At 38.8% G+C, this 16,070-nt stretch overlaps 1 protein-coding gene across 4 annotated transcripts in view; it reads right to left on the bottom strand.

Annotated features, from left to right (window-relative positions):
• Positions 1-16,070, bottom strand: part of Mef2c (myocyte enhancer factor 2C) — a 149,673-nt gene that overhangs the window by 30,581 nt on the left and 103,022 nt on the right. For all 4 annotated transcript variants that reach the window (XM_055604050.1, XM_055604052.1, XM_055604051.1 and 1 more), the window contains exons 4-6: positions 14,489-14,632; positions 6,795-6,981; positions 3,946-3,993 (exon numbers count right to left, since the gene is read on the bottom strand). In XM_055604050.1, the coding sequence (XP_055460025.1) occupies positions 3,946-3,993; positions 6,795-6,981; positions 14,489-14,632 (379 nt within the window). The remainder of the gene's footprint in view (positions 1-3,945; positions 3,994-6,794; positions 6,982-14,488; positions 14,633-16,070) is intronic.

Genomic DNA, 16,070 nt, shown 5'->3' with positions numbered 1-16,070 from the left:
ATGCTGCTGTGAATATGAACGGGGGCACAAGAATAAGAATGGAGAGAATGGAGAGGGATGAACTTATGAAGGATGGTGAACATAGAGTAGGTAGGACTAGGTGGCTCATGGCATAATGGCTCAGGGCCTAGGTGGGAACTTTACTACATGTAACCAAGCTGAGCTGAGACAGAGAATGCCTGTCTACTTTATTTATTTATTTATCTATTTATTTATTTATTTAGAGACAGCGTTTCTCTGTGTATTGTTGGCTGTCCTAGACTCACTTTCTAGACCAGGCTGGCCTCAAACTCAGAGATCCACCTGCCTCTGCCTCCCAGAATGATGGGATTACAGGTATATGCCACTGTGCCCGGCTACTTGATTGGTATTTTTTAAAAGTTTTCATTTATTTTTTATTAACTATAGTTTATTCATTTTTTTAATCCCAGCTATAGCCCCCTTCCTCATTCACTCACAATCCCAATCTCCCTCCCTCATCTCCTCCCATGCCTTCTCCAAGTTCACTGATAGGGGAGGTCCACCTTTCTTTCCCTCTGACCCTAGCCTATCAGGTCTGGCTGCATTGTCTTCCACTCTGGCCTGGCAAGGATGCTCCCCTCTCAGGGGAAGGTGATCAAAGAGCAGGCCACTGAGTTCATGTCAGAGACAGTCCCTGTTCTCCTTACTAGGGGGCTCACTTGGATAGCTGCTATGGGCTACATCTTGATTGGTATTTTAAGGCACACAGTAAATGTTACTTCCTCCTCTTGAGAAACTATGTTTTTTTTTTTTTTAAATCAACTAAAATGACTTGATTTTGAAAAACAAATCACAAAGGCCAAGCAGTATATAATTTGGGCACAGTCTTGTCATTTGGCTTTAAAGTTCCCAACTCTGAGACCTTGAGTTTAAATGACATATTAAAAAATTGGAAGCTATATTTTGGTAAATTTGCTTTAGTTTTCTTCATCAAGAGTGCAGAGACTTTCTGGCTGGCCTTGCTTTCCCTTAGTGCAATGTGATTTTCTGACATCAGCACAGATATATTCAGCCTTGACATATGATCTTGGCTGCCATGAAAAAAAATTCAAAGATGAGCAAGCTTACAAGCGGGACATGGCTATGCTCAAGAATAATGGCATCTGTAACAGGTGTTCCTTGAAACCAGGGTCAGAAAAGGCTGCTTGCTCTATCTAAAAAAATGGTTAAGTAATTTTTATCCAAAGATGTAGAAGCTATGAAAATTATACATGTACTATGACATACCAGAAAATTACATTTAAAAACAGGTGCAGTCACTGTTTGGCCTTTTGATTCCTTCTACTACTATCTCTGTGTGTATGTAATGTATGTATATATGTTTTTGTGTAGGCTTGGGCATGGCATCAGTGCCAAAATCAGTGTAAGGGGAAACAACTTCAAGCATTGGTTTTTCCCTTTCATGTTGCTTGAAGCAGGGTCTTTCTGGGTGTTCACTGAGGTGTATGTTAGACTAGCTGGCCCATGAGCTCCTGAATACTGTTCTGTGTCTGCCTCCAATTTCTCCACAGGAGCACAACATAATTACAGACCCCTTGATGATCACATTGTCAGGATGCTTAGCAAGTACTTTACCCACTGATCCATATCCCCAGTCTGAGTCACTCTATTTTTAAGTATGAGGAGACTTATGCCCATGGCGCGGGTCCTGAGGTAGTAGGATGAATTTGTTTAATGCCTGAATTTTTTTTCCAGTGGTCCTACACTCTGTATATAGCAAACTTTATATTTAGAAGACTGAATATCTTCTTTATTCCTGGAGAATGATTGAATTTTGCAAACTATTAGTCAATTAACAATATCAGCAGAACTGAACAAACACTTTTTATTTTCAACATTGGATTCTAAAGTATTGTTACCATTGAATAGTAACAAGAGACTATTTGCATCAAAGTTTAGTAACCCAAGGTTTTCCCCCATGTTTACAGAACAGAAAGTAACATTTGTATTAACCTTTACTTCCACTACTGCCCGTTCCTTTAACAGTAATCAAACTGGCTAACTGAAACACCAGGGAAAGCCAGGGTATGGGGACTACTTCATAGGTTGTGACTTGGTTCTTGAGATTAGCCAACCAGCCCCACCACTGATTCTAACTAGTATGTGACTGGGGCTTTAATCCAGGAAACATCTGTCTGGACTTGTTCTAGGTCTTGAATTTTGAGGTTACTAATTGCAAAGATTTTCTGCACAGAAAAAAAATCAATATGACAAATTCATCATCTAGAAAAATGCTATTGAATGTATTTACTAGTTTGACTGTATATATATATATATATATATATATATATATATATATATATATATATGGGAGCTACTGATATTCATCCTTTCTACCATCTCTCTGCATAGTTCCTGTGCTTTTTCTGCATAACTCATGGAAATAGTAAAAATCCCATACCCAGAAGAGACACAACCTCCAGTAGATGTATGTATAAAAATGTTTTTATATGCCAATTTCCTTATCTTCTTTCTTATAATTAGTAAGCTATTATATTTGACCTGAGCAAAATGTTTTAATTAGGCTGTCTATGCATATTTCAATAAACTTGATATTTTTGACACTTCAAACATAACCTTATGTCATTCATGCCAGCTTCCTCCTATTTTAAATTTATAGCATGTTCCAGCTATTGAATTGCCATGGTTACTTCTTATGCCCAGTAGTAAACTAGAGCTGGCACTTAAAAATACTGTGGTAGATTCCCAGAAGGGGGAGATAGAAAGACCTGGAGGGGACAGGAGCTCCACAAGGAGAGCAACAGAATGAAAATATCTGGGCCCAGGGATCTTTTCTGAAACTGATACTCCAACCAAGGACCATGCATGGAGATAACCTACAGCCCCTGCACAGATGTAGCCCATGGCAGTTCAGTATCCAAGTGGATTCCCTACTAAGAGGAGCAAGGACTGTCTCTGACATGATCTCAGTGGCTAGCTCTTTGATCACCTCCCTGAGGCTGGAGCAGCCTTACCAGGCCACAGAGGAAGACAATGAAGCCAGTCCTGATGAGACCTGGTAGACTGGGGTCAGATGGAAGGGGAGGAGGACCTCCCCTATCAGGGGACTGGAGGAGGCAGAGGGTAGAAGACAAGGGAAGGAGGGCAGGATTGGAAGGGGGCGAGGGTGCTGGGATACAAAGAGAATAAATTGAAATAAATAAAAATAAATAAAAATGCTGGGGATAATTTTTAAAAATACATGCTAAAAAAACCACTGTGCTAGATTATGTTCTGCACTGAAGGGAATCAGCATCTCAAGAAGGCCAGTATCACACAGTATCATGTATTTCTCTGGGACCTGAAGAAATGTGACAGTGAGAAAACTAGTCACTGTTGAAGATATTTGAAAGAACTGGAATGCATTTAAAGCTTTTTTGTGGCATTGTACTTTCCTGAGGCCTTGTGTTAATGCCAAAGATAGTTTTATTAGCAGTATTGCTGAGTGACCGCAATCTTTCTCCTAGAGTTTCTTTATGTACTCTTCTTTAGATATGCATGGGATATTAGTTCTTTGAGTTGACATGATTGGTTCAGTTGCTGACTAATTAACAGGGAACTTGAGAACCACAGTTTCCTTCGTGCACTCTAGCCTCGGTGGTTATCAAGAGTGAAGTGATCTGATCAGGGTCTGCACTTCTCTGTAAACAAGTTGAATTTGGTTTAGTTTACTTTTAGACTTCTTAAAAGTATTCGACTGCAGAAGTAACACAAGTTCATTCTCTTCATTAACAAATTGGACATAACTGTTAGGACTAATGCCAGCTTTGCCTTGGTTCAAGTTTTATTAGGTAAGACCTAATTAATAAGTAGTTCTTCTCTAAGCTATTTTTTAACCATTCCCCCCGCAGAAAGAGCTTGGACGTCACTCAGTAGCAGACTCTGGCCAAGAACACATGCTGCAGCTCTGAGGTCTGTGCTTACCTGCACTGGTGCCTGCACCTGACGTGAGGTCTCCACCCATCAGACCACCTATGGAGGAGAGAGGAATATCAAAAGGAGAAAGGCTAAAGGTCAACAGAACAGCACAGCGCATGCAAGAGGCAGCCTTTGTCCTCTTAGAGACAAACATCAAGAGCTCTACCTAAGTCGTAGGGCTGACATTTGTTTTATTGTGACATGCTGTGCACAGATGTTAAAAATACATTCACTCACTGACATTTTGCAGAGGATTTTTAAAAAGATTACGTTAGAAACATACAGCCTTTGAATATTCTCTGCATTTTTATTATTTCCAAGTCTAGTTTTCTCCTAAAGAGATATTTTCCAATAAGCAAAAAAGAAAACCTTACTTTATTTCAACTTTATGCCTTGATATCCACACGGCTGATGTCTAGTTTTTTTTCCCTAAATATATTTTTACAGCAATAATTCTGTGTAATATTAATTGTCTAGAATTTTTATTTTCTCATAACTTGACTAATATTTCTAGATGAATTTTACTTAATGACATAATGAACAAGTTTTCATTGCCACCGATTTAAAATATGGTAATTAATTGCTAACTTAAAAGCAACACAAATATTTGGGCTGGCAGGACAGCTCAGCAGGCAATGGCCTTAGTACCATCCTGGACCCACATGGTGGAAGAGAACTGATTATTGCAGTGTCCTCTGCCTGCCACACCGGGGCTGTGGCCCCTGCATGCCACTATCCAAAATAAACAAATAGGAGATAAATGCAATATGACTATGTTTCTTTATGAGAGTTGTGAACTTTCAATATAATTGACTATAATTATTATTTTTAAATTTTAACAAACAAGATCTAGAAAAAATAGTGAGACTATCATCTTTGTTTTTTCTAAGTGATGCTTCATTGCTATTGGTTCCAGGTTTTGGAATCAGAAAAGATGTTAATTATATTTTAATAAAATGTTTGCCATTTCCCACTAAATACAGTTTTGAAGACAAAGTATAAAATTTTATAAAAATAAATAAACACATGATATCAAATAGGACATTCAAAAATCTAAATATGAACTAAAAGGAATCTATATGGCTATTAAAATTTATATAAAATTTCTAACATTTTATGAAAGAGAGAATTGCACAATAAAGTCCTTTGTATATGTTTTCCTGGTTCAAGATTTATAAAATCTCCTTGAGGAAAATATTCTTCCATAAATAAGCTGCTCTTAGTACACTTAAATGCACCTAAACTATTGAAAGCAGCCTGTGGAGTACTTTCTTAAAACCAGAATGTAAATATACAATGGACTGCTGTAAGAGATTTAGAAATACAATTACTTTTGATGCTGCTTCTGGACCTATGAAGGCATGGCTTAGTTATATTCAGTACACACTGAATTAGCTCCCACTGTGAGCTTGGCGAATCAAATGGGCATTCTTCCCTTCAACATTCGTCAAGTCCAGTGGAGAAAAGATGCGTATTCAATACAGCATATCATAACATATTTAGCTGAATTCACACGCAAAGAATGGCCGTTTTTCTTTTCTGAGCAATACCTTCTTGACTATAGGTCACTGTGAACTGAACAGCAGGAAGGGTCTTTTATGATGTTGATAAATCCGTGGCAAGTGTCCTTGAGCATGTGATGTTCATTTCTTAAGTGCATTTCTGACTCAGCTGTGTTTTTATTTCATACGCCTTATAGATCATGCTAGTGTACCACACAAGCCTTTTCTCCCTAATATTCTTTCTGTGATAAGTTTTCTCAAAATAAATACATAAATAAATAAAAATTGACCCCAACAATTACATACAGGGGACAAATACTACCAGAGAACACAGGGGATGTTTTCACAGAAAAGATGACATTTTAGTAAGAAGAGAGAGAAAGGGGAGATAGAAAGACTTGAAGGGGACAGGAATTCCACAAGGAAAGCAGCAGAACTAAAAAATCTGGGCATAAGGGTCTTTTCTGAGACTGATACTCCAACCAAGCACCATGCATGGAGATAACCTGGAACCCTGCACAGATGTAACCCATGGCAGCTCAGTCTCCAAGTGGGTTCCCTGGTAACAGGAACAGGGGCTGTCTCTGACATGAACTCAGTGGCTGGTTCTTAGATCACCTGCCCCTGAGAGGAAAACAACCTTACCAGGCCACAGAGGAAGACAATGCAGCCAGTCCTGATAGGACCTGATAGGCTAGGTCAGATGGAAGGGGAGGAGGATGTCCCCTATCAGTGGACTTGGGGAGGGGCATTGGAGGAAATGAGGGAGGGATGGCAGGATTCGGAGGGGATGAGAGAGAAGGCTATAGCTTGGATACAACGTGAATAAACTCTAATTAATAAAAATAAATAAAAAGTCACAATAAAAGAGAGAGAGAAGATTATTTTTGTTGTTAGTTTTTTGAGACAGAGTTTCTCTGTGTGTAGCCTTGGCTGTTCTGGACTTGCTTTATACATCTAGCTGGCCTTGAACTCACGGAGATCTGCCTGTCTCTACCTCCTTATGTGCTGGGACTACAGGTGTGTACCATGCCTAGCTAACACCAAAGATTCTTTATGCAGAGGAGATCAGCACAAAGTGTATAGACTGGATATCTGACACTGTGCGAAAAAGTGTGGCTAAGTATCCACTGGCAGAGAAAACCGACAGCCAGAAAAGATGAAGTACGGGTTCTGAGACATACTAAAGACAACCTGAAGAACTTAGGCTGTGTCACAGAGAACAGCTAGTAAGGGGTTAAGTAGTGAAAGAATACAAATGGGAAGTGATGTGTACCTCTTAGGTAAGAAAGCTTGTGCTAGAAGTGGTTCCTTCCAACGACCTTTGAGCATTATGTCCTTTTACAGACCTACCTGTGTTACCTGCACTCGGAGGTCTATGTGTTACACCAGGAGACATGCTATTCCTCTGCAGAGAAGGGTGGGCCAGTGGCAGGAGGTTGGGGTTTCCAAGAGAGCTGACAGGGTTGCTGTATACCAAACTGTTATGGCTGGACACTGGGATGGATACTGGCATCTCAAAGTTGGGTGGTGGAACAGCCTGTGGAGAAGAAACAGAAAAAGCCACATAAGTAAGGCTGAAGGATACAAACAGGGCATTCAAGTACAGACAGCATTAGCTTCTCCAAGGACAATTCCAAATTCCAAAACATGTGGTGTTAGATTACCACCAGGAAGGGGTCTCACGATGTGAAATCATAAATTGATTTCTTTACCATGCTTAGAACTTTCTTTGCAACCATTAGAAAAGGCTTTACTTTTGTGTGAGACAAAGCCCTGTTTCATTAGACTCTATTGTCTTTGAATTCCATTCTATGAAGTAGTAATTATTCATTTGTGATATCTGAATCAGGTGCCAGAAATGACTATAAGAGCAAAGGGTATCACTGTGATGACTTCACAGAGAAAAGGGGGATTAAAGTGCACACCAGATCCTTTGGTTTAATTGCTTATTGAAGCATATTTATGCAGAAGATAAATGATATAAAATCATATTCAGTACTGTGAATAGCACATATAGTTTAATTATTATTTTAAAAGTCTGTCTCTTAATAGCGACTCAGAAGATAATAGGCATTTTAAGGTACAGGCTTCAGCAGAGTGTGCATCACTCACCAGTTTAAAGAATATTTTAGAAAATATGCAAAGCTTCACCTTTTGCTGTATAGGTACCAGCTCTGCCACATGGAAAGATCTACATCTCAGTTGAGAGAATTGGCAAATATTTGGTGAGCTGAATCTGTGCGGATGTCTAATTAGAGTGATCCCAGTTCCAATTATTGATTTTTGCTATTATTTTGGCAGTTTAAGCAGAATTATGTTTCTGCTTCTGCTTCAGTAACTCATCAGAGTTGTAAACACTCTTGTCTTTTTCCTTTTGTCAGCATTACAAGTGAAAATACTGTTCAGCTACGTGCCAGAGGACTCATGGGTATCATGGCACACAGCATTTATAATGAAAAATTGTGCATGTGTGTGTACACACACAAAAGATTCCTATAAGCCCTCTGAGGTTTTCTGTAAGAAGTCGTCCAGGTTTAAATGCATGTTTACTCGTGGCTCACTTGGTCTGTTGTCATTGCTTTTCGTTATTACTAGTTGTTCTCTTTAGAGTTAACAGCAGCTATCTGTGACTTGTTGATTGGCTGGACTGCATCACATATGTATCTGCTAACTGTGTGCTTATGTTGTTGATAACTATAATGTGCTCTCTGTTTATGTTTATGCTCTCATTGTCTTCATTTCAGGGTTTTATTTTCTTCCATGGTATTCAAATACAAAAACTGGTAAGAGCAAATGTTTTACAACTCTCTTTCAAATGGCTTTGACTTTTCTTTGTTTTTAAGGGAAATAAAAATGCTCAAGTGACAAGGTAATAATACATCTGTCTCTTAGGTCACTTATGAGCTGTACAAAAGCTAATAGAAAATGATCTTTGGATAAACGCTATAACAGTGGAATATAAATTCACTGATATATACCCAAACATCCAAAGCTCTAATAAACAAGACAAAATATTAATGTATGCTGTAAGGTAAAAATATCTGAAAGCATATATGTAGGATAAATATATCCCTTAGCTCTCATGCCATATGAGAATAGAAGTCAACTATGACCACAGTACAGTTACAGTGCTAAGCAGCCTTCGCCCTCATATCTCTTCCTCTCTGCCCTGGGCTCCAGATATCTCAAACAGGCTCTCTGGCCACTGGTGCAGACAGAGGCGGTAGCAGCAGCAACAGCAACAGCAAAAGTGGAGCAGAGAGGCCAAGGGCCTGTTTTGCAGCAGCATCCTTCTTGCTGGTCCAAAGCTGTATTACAGGGGCTACATTTCCCCACAGAATGGAACAGCTTTGGCTTTGAGTGGCCGAGACAGTTCTTTCTTTGCTCTAGTGATTTCTTGCTCCTCCTGCAGCGTGAGACCTGCAGGCAACAGTGACTTCTAGACTCCAAGTCCTCACATCCTTCACTACTCTCCCAGGTTCCTTTACCTCCATCTACCTTTTAACGGTCTCTCTTCAGTTTTACTTTTCAGTTTGGCACCTGTTTCTGGCTGTGACCTTAGACCATAATATTGGCTCTGCAGATTTTAAGTGGGAACATTTTGCAGTTCTGAGTGTGTGAGCATCCTCACTCCCAGCAGGAGCATGGCAGTTCCTGCAGTTGCTTCCTAACAGATCAACCCACTCTGAGTCTTGCCTTCCTGCTTTTTACTTTAAACACACAAGTCACTATATTGATCTTTTCAATCACACATTAGAGAACAGTATCGCTCTGTCAAAGTGTACCATTTGACTTAACATACAAATTCTACTCCCTCCAATGGTGTAGAGATCCTCTCTCCACGTTTTGGCCTTTATCAATCTCTATTATCTAATGCCTGTCAGCCCACCCTTGTATACTTGTACCACATCCAAATCTCTCCTCAAAGCCTGGCCATGTCGAGGACATCCACCATGGCTGTTGCTTTCGATCTTGCTTGCATCTTGCTTACTCACTTGCCCCATCTTTAGATCTCCTCTAACAATCAAAAAATGGTTTTGATGTTGGTTAGAAACACTACCATTCTTTAAGTACTCTGTTGCTATAAATGATTCAAAGTGTACCCATATTATTTTCATAGTTTTCTTTAAAGGAGATTTTTTGGAATGTGCTGCATTAGTATAAAGGTATGTGATTACCATTTCCCACATGTTTTATGCTGAACAGGCACTAGGTGTGCAATCTACAAACTTGATGCAATTTAACTTTGTCAGGACCCTTTCATTGTGTGTAATTTCCCTTTTCAGATTGGCAAGATTGAGAAAATGACCCAACATCATTGAACTAGTTACTGGATCTGGTTTTGTCTTTAGTTCACTATACAGCACACATTAGTGTTTTGGAGCAAAGGAAATCTTGTAGTCAGTGATGATCTGATTTACACATATTCGGTATTATACATCTGTGGACCACATGACTCAGAGTTAAGCACTGCATCTGAGGCTTTGGTAAACAGTCAACTTGAAATACTCCCTTCATCCATATTTACGTAAAAGTCCATACTTTAAAACTCTCTTTTGATTATAAGTGTTTTAATCTGTACTCATTGTTCCCACTTATAAACACTCCACTCTCACTGGTTCCCTAAGACTCACTACAGAGCTCAGTCTCTCTTCATATTGCATAGAATATTGACTTTGAGTCCTGAAGATACCTGATAAAACAGGGTCAAATGAAAGGGGAGGAGGTCCTCCCCAATCATTGTACTTGGAAAGGGGCAGGAAGTAGATGAGGGAGACACGGTGGGATTGTGAGGGAATGAGGGAGCGGGATACAGCTGGGATAGAGTTAATAAAATGTAACTAATAATAAAAAATAAAAATAATAAAAAAAACTGTTTCTAAGCCATAAAAAAAAGAATATTGACTCTGCCTTACTACAGTGCCAAGACCATCTCTCTTCCCATAAGAGACCATAGGCACTTTCACAATACAGAAGGCATTAACAATTATGCGGTGAATTCTGAGGTGGCCTAACAGCCAGTTCAGTGAAGGTCAGTAAAAATTCCTTTTCCTTCTAAGCCTCATCCTGAAGAACTATTGAGTTTCTAGAATGTTGTACTGTAACAACTTGAGAAGGATCAGCATATAACTCATTTGTCATTGGCTAAAGGATAAATAGAGATATTCTGATATCTAAACAGTTCTGAACTCATACCACACACCAACATCATTGGTGTACTCTATCCTTTGTTTCATTTCTTCCAGACATATCAGTGACTATCTACAGTGATTTGAAAGTAAATTAGAAGCTTAAAATGTCCACACTGAGATGACATCTCAGCAAATCAAGATTAGCCTTTCCCCAAGAAGTCTCAGCAGCAGCCCCAGCCATGTAATAAATTGCCACTTAACTAAGGAAGCCATTTAAGATCCCTGGACCCTTATTTGCATATCCATGGAAAAAGATGATTGCATAGTAAAGGCAATGAGTATTTCTGAGTACTTGGGGAGTTATGCAGAAGGTAGAATAACATTATTCTTTTCCTTCTTCCCTTTTTAAAATTGAGAGGCATTAAAAGATTTATATTAGAAAAATTTTTGGCTCAAAACCAAAAGGCACCCATCCTACAATGTTAGTTATCTCATAGCAGCCTCTAAATGTTTAGAATACTCAATTCTGGAAAAGAGAATTTGGAGTGATCTAATAAAGTGCTGTGAGTAGGTCTTGATACCTAACTTAGGAAGAAAAGGGAGCTAAACTTTTCTCTTAAGAGTGTGAAGAACTTAGTGACATCAGGGCATGCACCCAAGCCATCTCCAAGAGCACATGTAAGAATGATGGCTGAGATGCATGTAGTTTCTGTCTTCAAACAGTGATCACAGTTCATGAGTTCAGGAGGGCATCTGATCCCTTGATTTCCTCAAACTTTCCACACAGAGAAGTCCAATAAAAATAAAATCATACATTTTTGAAAAAAATATTTATTTTTGTTAATGAACCTTCTTTTGTTCATGTGAACAACTGAACCTAATCCCCATTTGTTGTTTTGCCACTAATTGGACTACTGATACCAATCTGCAGATCTCTTAGTAGAAAAAATATATTATACAAGTCTAATGATCAGTGACTACTAACTGCCAGTATCTTAGCTTCTTTGTGGCTTCCTAGTGGTTACGGCATGCACCTGATCATCACTTTACATCCTCAGTGTCCAGGCTTTCATCACTCTGAGCTCTTCTGAGCATCTGGTCCCATTTTCCCTGTATTTAGTACCAACACAGCTAAGTATGGGTGATTGCTTGGCCTCCTGACCTAACTCCTCTCTGCTCTCTTCACACCTTCAACAGCCTGGATGCTTCTCCACCCTGGTAGGACATCATCATCATCTCTGAGTTTCCACCCTCCTCCTCTTTCTCGAGCTTTACCATTTTTGTTCCCACCAGACCTATGTGTTTAATCTTTTTCATTTTTTTCCAAGCATTCTTACTTTGCATATAAATCAAGTGATTTTCAAATGATACTGTTGATTCTAGGTACAACATCAAGTCTTTCTCTCCATAGTCCATCATAGAGAAAATATGGACATTTCTTTTCATTTTCTCTCTTCTCATTTCCTTTTAAGCAATTTTGCTTCTACCTCTGATCCATCCACTGCTTTTGCTAATCCATGGCTCCTTTAATGGAGCTGTTTTGCTTGCTATGATGCCCAGCATGAACTGTAGCAAACCCAGCAGGAGGAAATGCTGGTCGACAAGATTCCAAATAACCCATGAATTATTTCATGTAATTGAGGAATATGGGCATAAATTATATTACTCCAACAGGTGACTTCAGTATTAAGTTTTCTATTTTAAAGGGGAAGTGCTTCACACTGGTTCTTTGAAATAGAAAAGCAGTCTTGTAATGTTTTTCAAGAGTTGGATACACTCTCCACACACAAAGGGCAGAGCATCTTTGCCTTTCTGTAAATGTTTTAGCAGCTGTGGAAAGGTTCAGCAAAACAAACTGACAGCAACTGAGAGCAATGCTTAAAAACTAGGTCTTGCTGTGTGCTCCCTCTGCAGTGCTCTGCCTATAGACTCTCACCTGGTCTTCACCTCCAGCTACACATCCTTGTCTCTCTTAATAAATGATTTATCTTAATGCTGGACTGTTTGCATGACAAGGTGAAATATCTGAGGGAATCTGGGCAAGTATCACATCTTCCCTCTCAAAATGTAGGGAAACTGATCTATGAATACCCTCTGGCACTTTAGGGTTCAGTTTTTCTTTATATTTAGGCTCTCCTATCCTGACAATTATCAGCAACATGGCATCAGGTATATGGCTTTTTCCAATCTGTGCAGAGGATTCCTTTGATCTGTGTTACTGGAAGGATTGTCTCACAGTCTTAAATTTAAACCTTTGTGCACATAGCTATCAAATGGTCTTATCTATATATTAGCAAGAGATCCAAAGGCAATTACCCAAAGGAGTAGTTTATTTTTCTTTTCTGAGTAATATAAAATTTGATGCATATGTCATCATTTAAGAATTTTGCATATAGTTAGCAAGCACATACAGAGTTTTTTGATGGCTAAACACTGCGAACATGTCACGTGGCGTGCTGGAGGATAACGACCTTTAAGCCTGAGATTTTGGGGAAGGAAAAGTAAGGGAGAAATGATGTAATTATGGTATATTCTCAAAAAAGTATTTAAAGCATAAAACTTTTTAAAAAGTAGTTCTGACAGTATTTCATTATCAAAAGAAAAAAAATGAGCATTCCTAAGGACAGAGCCTCTAATAAGCATTATATTTTGTAAATAAATTTTAAGTGCTTCATTTGAACCAGTGAAGGTAGACTGCACTGACTCTGTGAGCGTAGTGATGATGTGGTTTAGTTTTTGGCCTCAAACATCTACATGTATAATCAACAATATCCATTTTTATTGCTTGCTAACTGACCAGAAATGTGCTTTTTTGAAAAGAAATTAATTATGTACTGAGAAGCTTGTGAACAATTTAGGATTCTGGTACTAACATTATTCATAGCTTGTGCGCCTTTGGTGTTAATCCTTTTATGCTACAGCGCTAACATTGCTTGATTGGTGACCAAATGTAACAACAAGATGGACATCTTTTCCCTTATACATCTGGACAAACAAAATAATACATGCACAGTTATTTTTCTTAACTATCTGGCAAGGCATATGATTGATGGTTAGAAAATTTCTGAATTGGTTAAGACAAAATTTAGCCAAATGTTAAAGCATGGAAAATTTCGGTGTTGGCAAAGCAGATAATATTCTGATAGGATCCTTAAAATCACACAAACATTGACATCTTACCATTAGGTTTCATGCAGTCTGTTCCCCGCAGCGCATTAGCTTTAGCCCTTCAGTGCTGAAGTCGAATTTCATGTATGGGGAGGGGCTGATGTGTCATTCAAAAACCAGCCTTTACTTAGGTGATGTCTGTCAGTGTACATGATGGAATGATGGACAGATCCACTCATGAATCTGGCCTCTGCACACAAAACTCATGTAGAAAGTGATTCTCATGTTGTTTTCATCTAGTGTGATGATCTGTGTGATAACTTCATGTTGCAAAGGTTGTGTAAATTCGGGGCATGTCACATGGATCTTTCTCTTCCTCTTGTGAACTTTTCTACCTCAGAATGAACTTCTCCATGGCAACTCTCTGAGTTTGTGCAATTTCAGTATCCCATAGGGGTTGCTTTCTAAATGCACTGCCTGTGGGATGAGATGGCCACTTTATCTGTCTGACTTTGCAATGCTTCTTAAAGCAAGCCACCACCGAGAGGGTTAAGTTATGTTACTGCAGCAGTTATCAGCAGACCAGCCATCTACCTTTGGTACTTACAGGAATTTTATGACTCTTGATCATATTATCAAATTCTTCATTAATTTTTTTATATTTTTCTTCAGTGCGTGGGGTGAGTGCATAAGAGGAGTCAGGATCAGGGCTTTCACAGCCTTTGTTTTCTTTCTTGTTCAGTGCCTGCCAGGTTCAGAGAAATATCAAGAGTAAAAACAATGAAGGGTGTTTTGAGTACTTACACACAGTCTTTGCCTGCTGATCATTAGATCAATATCTTCATTAATTTTCCTGTACTTGTCCTCAGACTCAGGGCTGTGACCTACTGAATCGTCCGCATCGGGATCTGGGCTGTCACAGCCATTAAGGCCCTTCTTTCTCAATGTCTGAAATACATAATGTGGAGAGTTCAAACCTAGACAAAGGCTGTAATAGACATTTAAAGATGTTAACAGAAATTCAAGCTATGCAGCATTTTAGAATACATATATGCTATACTACATTTGGGGACAGGAATCAAAAAGAGAGACTGAGCCATTTCAACAGAGTGCTCATCATTCATTTGAAAAATGAACCAGGAACTATTTTGTTTACAGTTAAATTCAGTCAATGTACAGAGAAGGAGAAATCTCTTGAAAGAAATACATCAGATAGAAATCTCAGATAGAAATATACAAAGAAAAGCAATTACAACCCAACACCAGGTACAAAGTGCAATGCAATATGTAGTTCTTTCCCACAGAAATAAAAGCAGTCAGGATGTTGCAAAAGGATTCCAGAACCTATGATGAAAAGAGCAGAAATGCGCAAACATTATCGCTGGATTTAACATCATGGTTGGCATTATTGTCCCGTTCTACCCCAGGCACTTGACAGCAAAAGGGCATAAGAAAAGCCAGCTAATCACCAAGCACTTAAGAGGAAGAAGCTCATTTGGAAGAATTATTTTTGCTTGTTAGAATTCTGTATATGTGTGAGAGTCTGTACTGAAATTCCCAATATTGAGAAATTACCTTCCTAAACAAGAGCTAGAAGCAGCACTGGGGTGGCTCAGGTTAGGGCTTCATTATCCTGAGCTGAGAGAGGAAGACAGCACTGTACATAGGTAACCAAGTCAGTAGTTATCAGACAGAAAAGCCTCATCTGACACACAACGGTGAAGTCAGTGGCTTATTGCCAGCCTCCTGTCTCCTGATGTAGGTCTGCTCTAGTTTCAGCTGTCACTAAGGGATAAATACTAATAAAACAGTGCAGCAGCTTGGAAAAGTATGAGTCTGGAGTCCTGAATTATATTCTTTTTAAAAAACCTGGTTTTCAATGAAACTGAATGCAATCCAATGAACAGAAATAATGTTGTACTTGGAGACCTTAACCTTCTGATTAATCATACAACTTGATATGTTATTAATTGAGAGACTTACACACTAGTTCTTATTTGTCTTGGTATTACCAGGGTTGCTTACGAAGAATTACACAGCTGCCTGTCTTTCACTAATGGGAAGTTCTGCAGAGCTGATCCATGTTGCATAGAGAACTCAGATACAAGTAAAGCAAAAGCTGAAATGCACAGCCCAAGGTCTGAAAGCTGAGATAACACTCCATCCTTAATTCATGCACTTGGGGAAAAGAAGATGATGTCATTTTTCCAAGGAAGTGTCCAGCTTAAAAATTCAAATCCATTGATCCTTATCAGTGTGCCACAAATATACTGTTACTTAAAATTAATTTCTAAGGCACTGAAGGCTTGCGCTTAAAATCAAACTGAGAACTATCATTTCTCATACAGTGCAGCTCTGTAAATATTTATTAATGTTATGGTGGTAT

This window comes from Psammomys obesus, unplaced genomic scaffold (genome assembly GCF_907164565.1).
Source record: "Psammomys obesus unplaced genomic scaffold, mPsaObe1.curated_primary_1811, whole genome shotgun sequence".
In the NCBI taxonomy this organism is placed as follows: domain Eukaryota; kingdom Metazoa; phylum Chordata; class Mammalia; order Rodentia; family Muridae; genus Psammomys; species Psammomys obesus.
The sequence above is the reverse complement of the archived record's forward strand: the minus strand, read 5'-3'. Positions and strand labels throughout refer to the sequence as shown.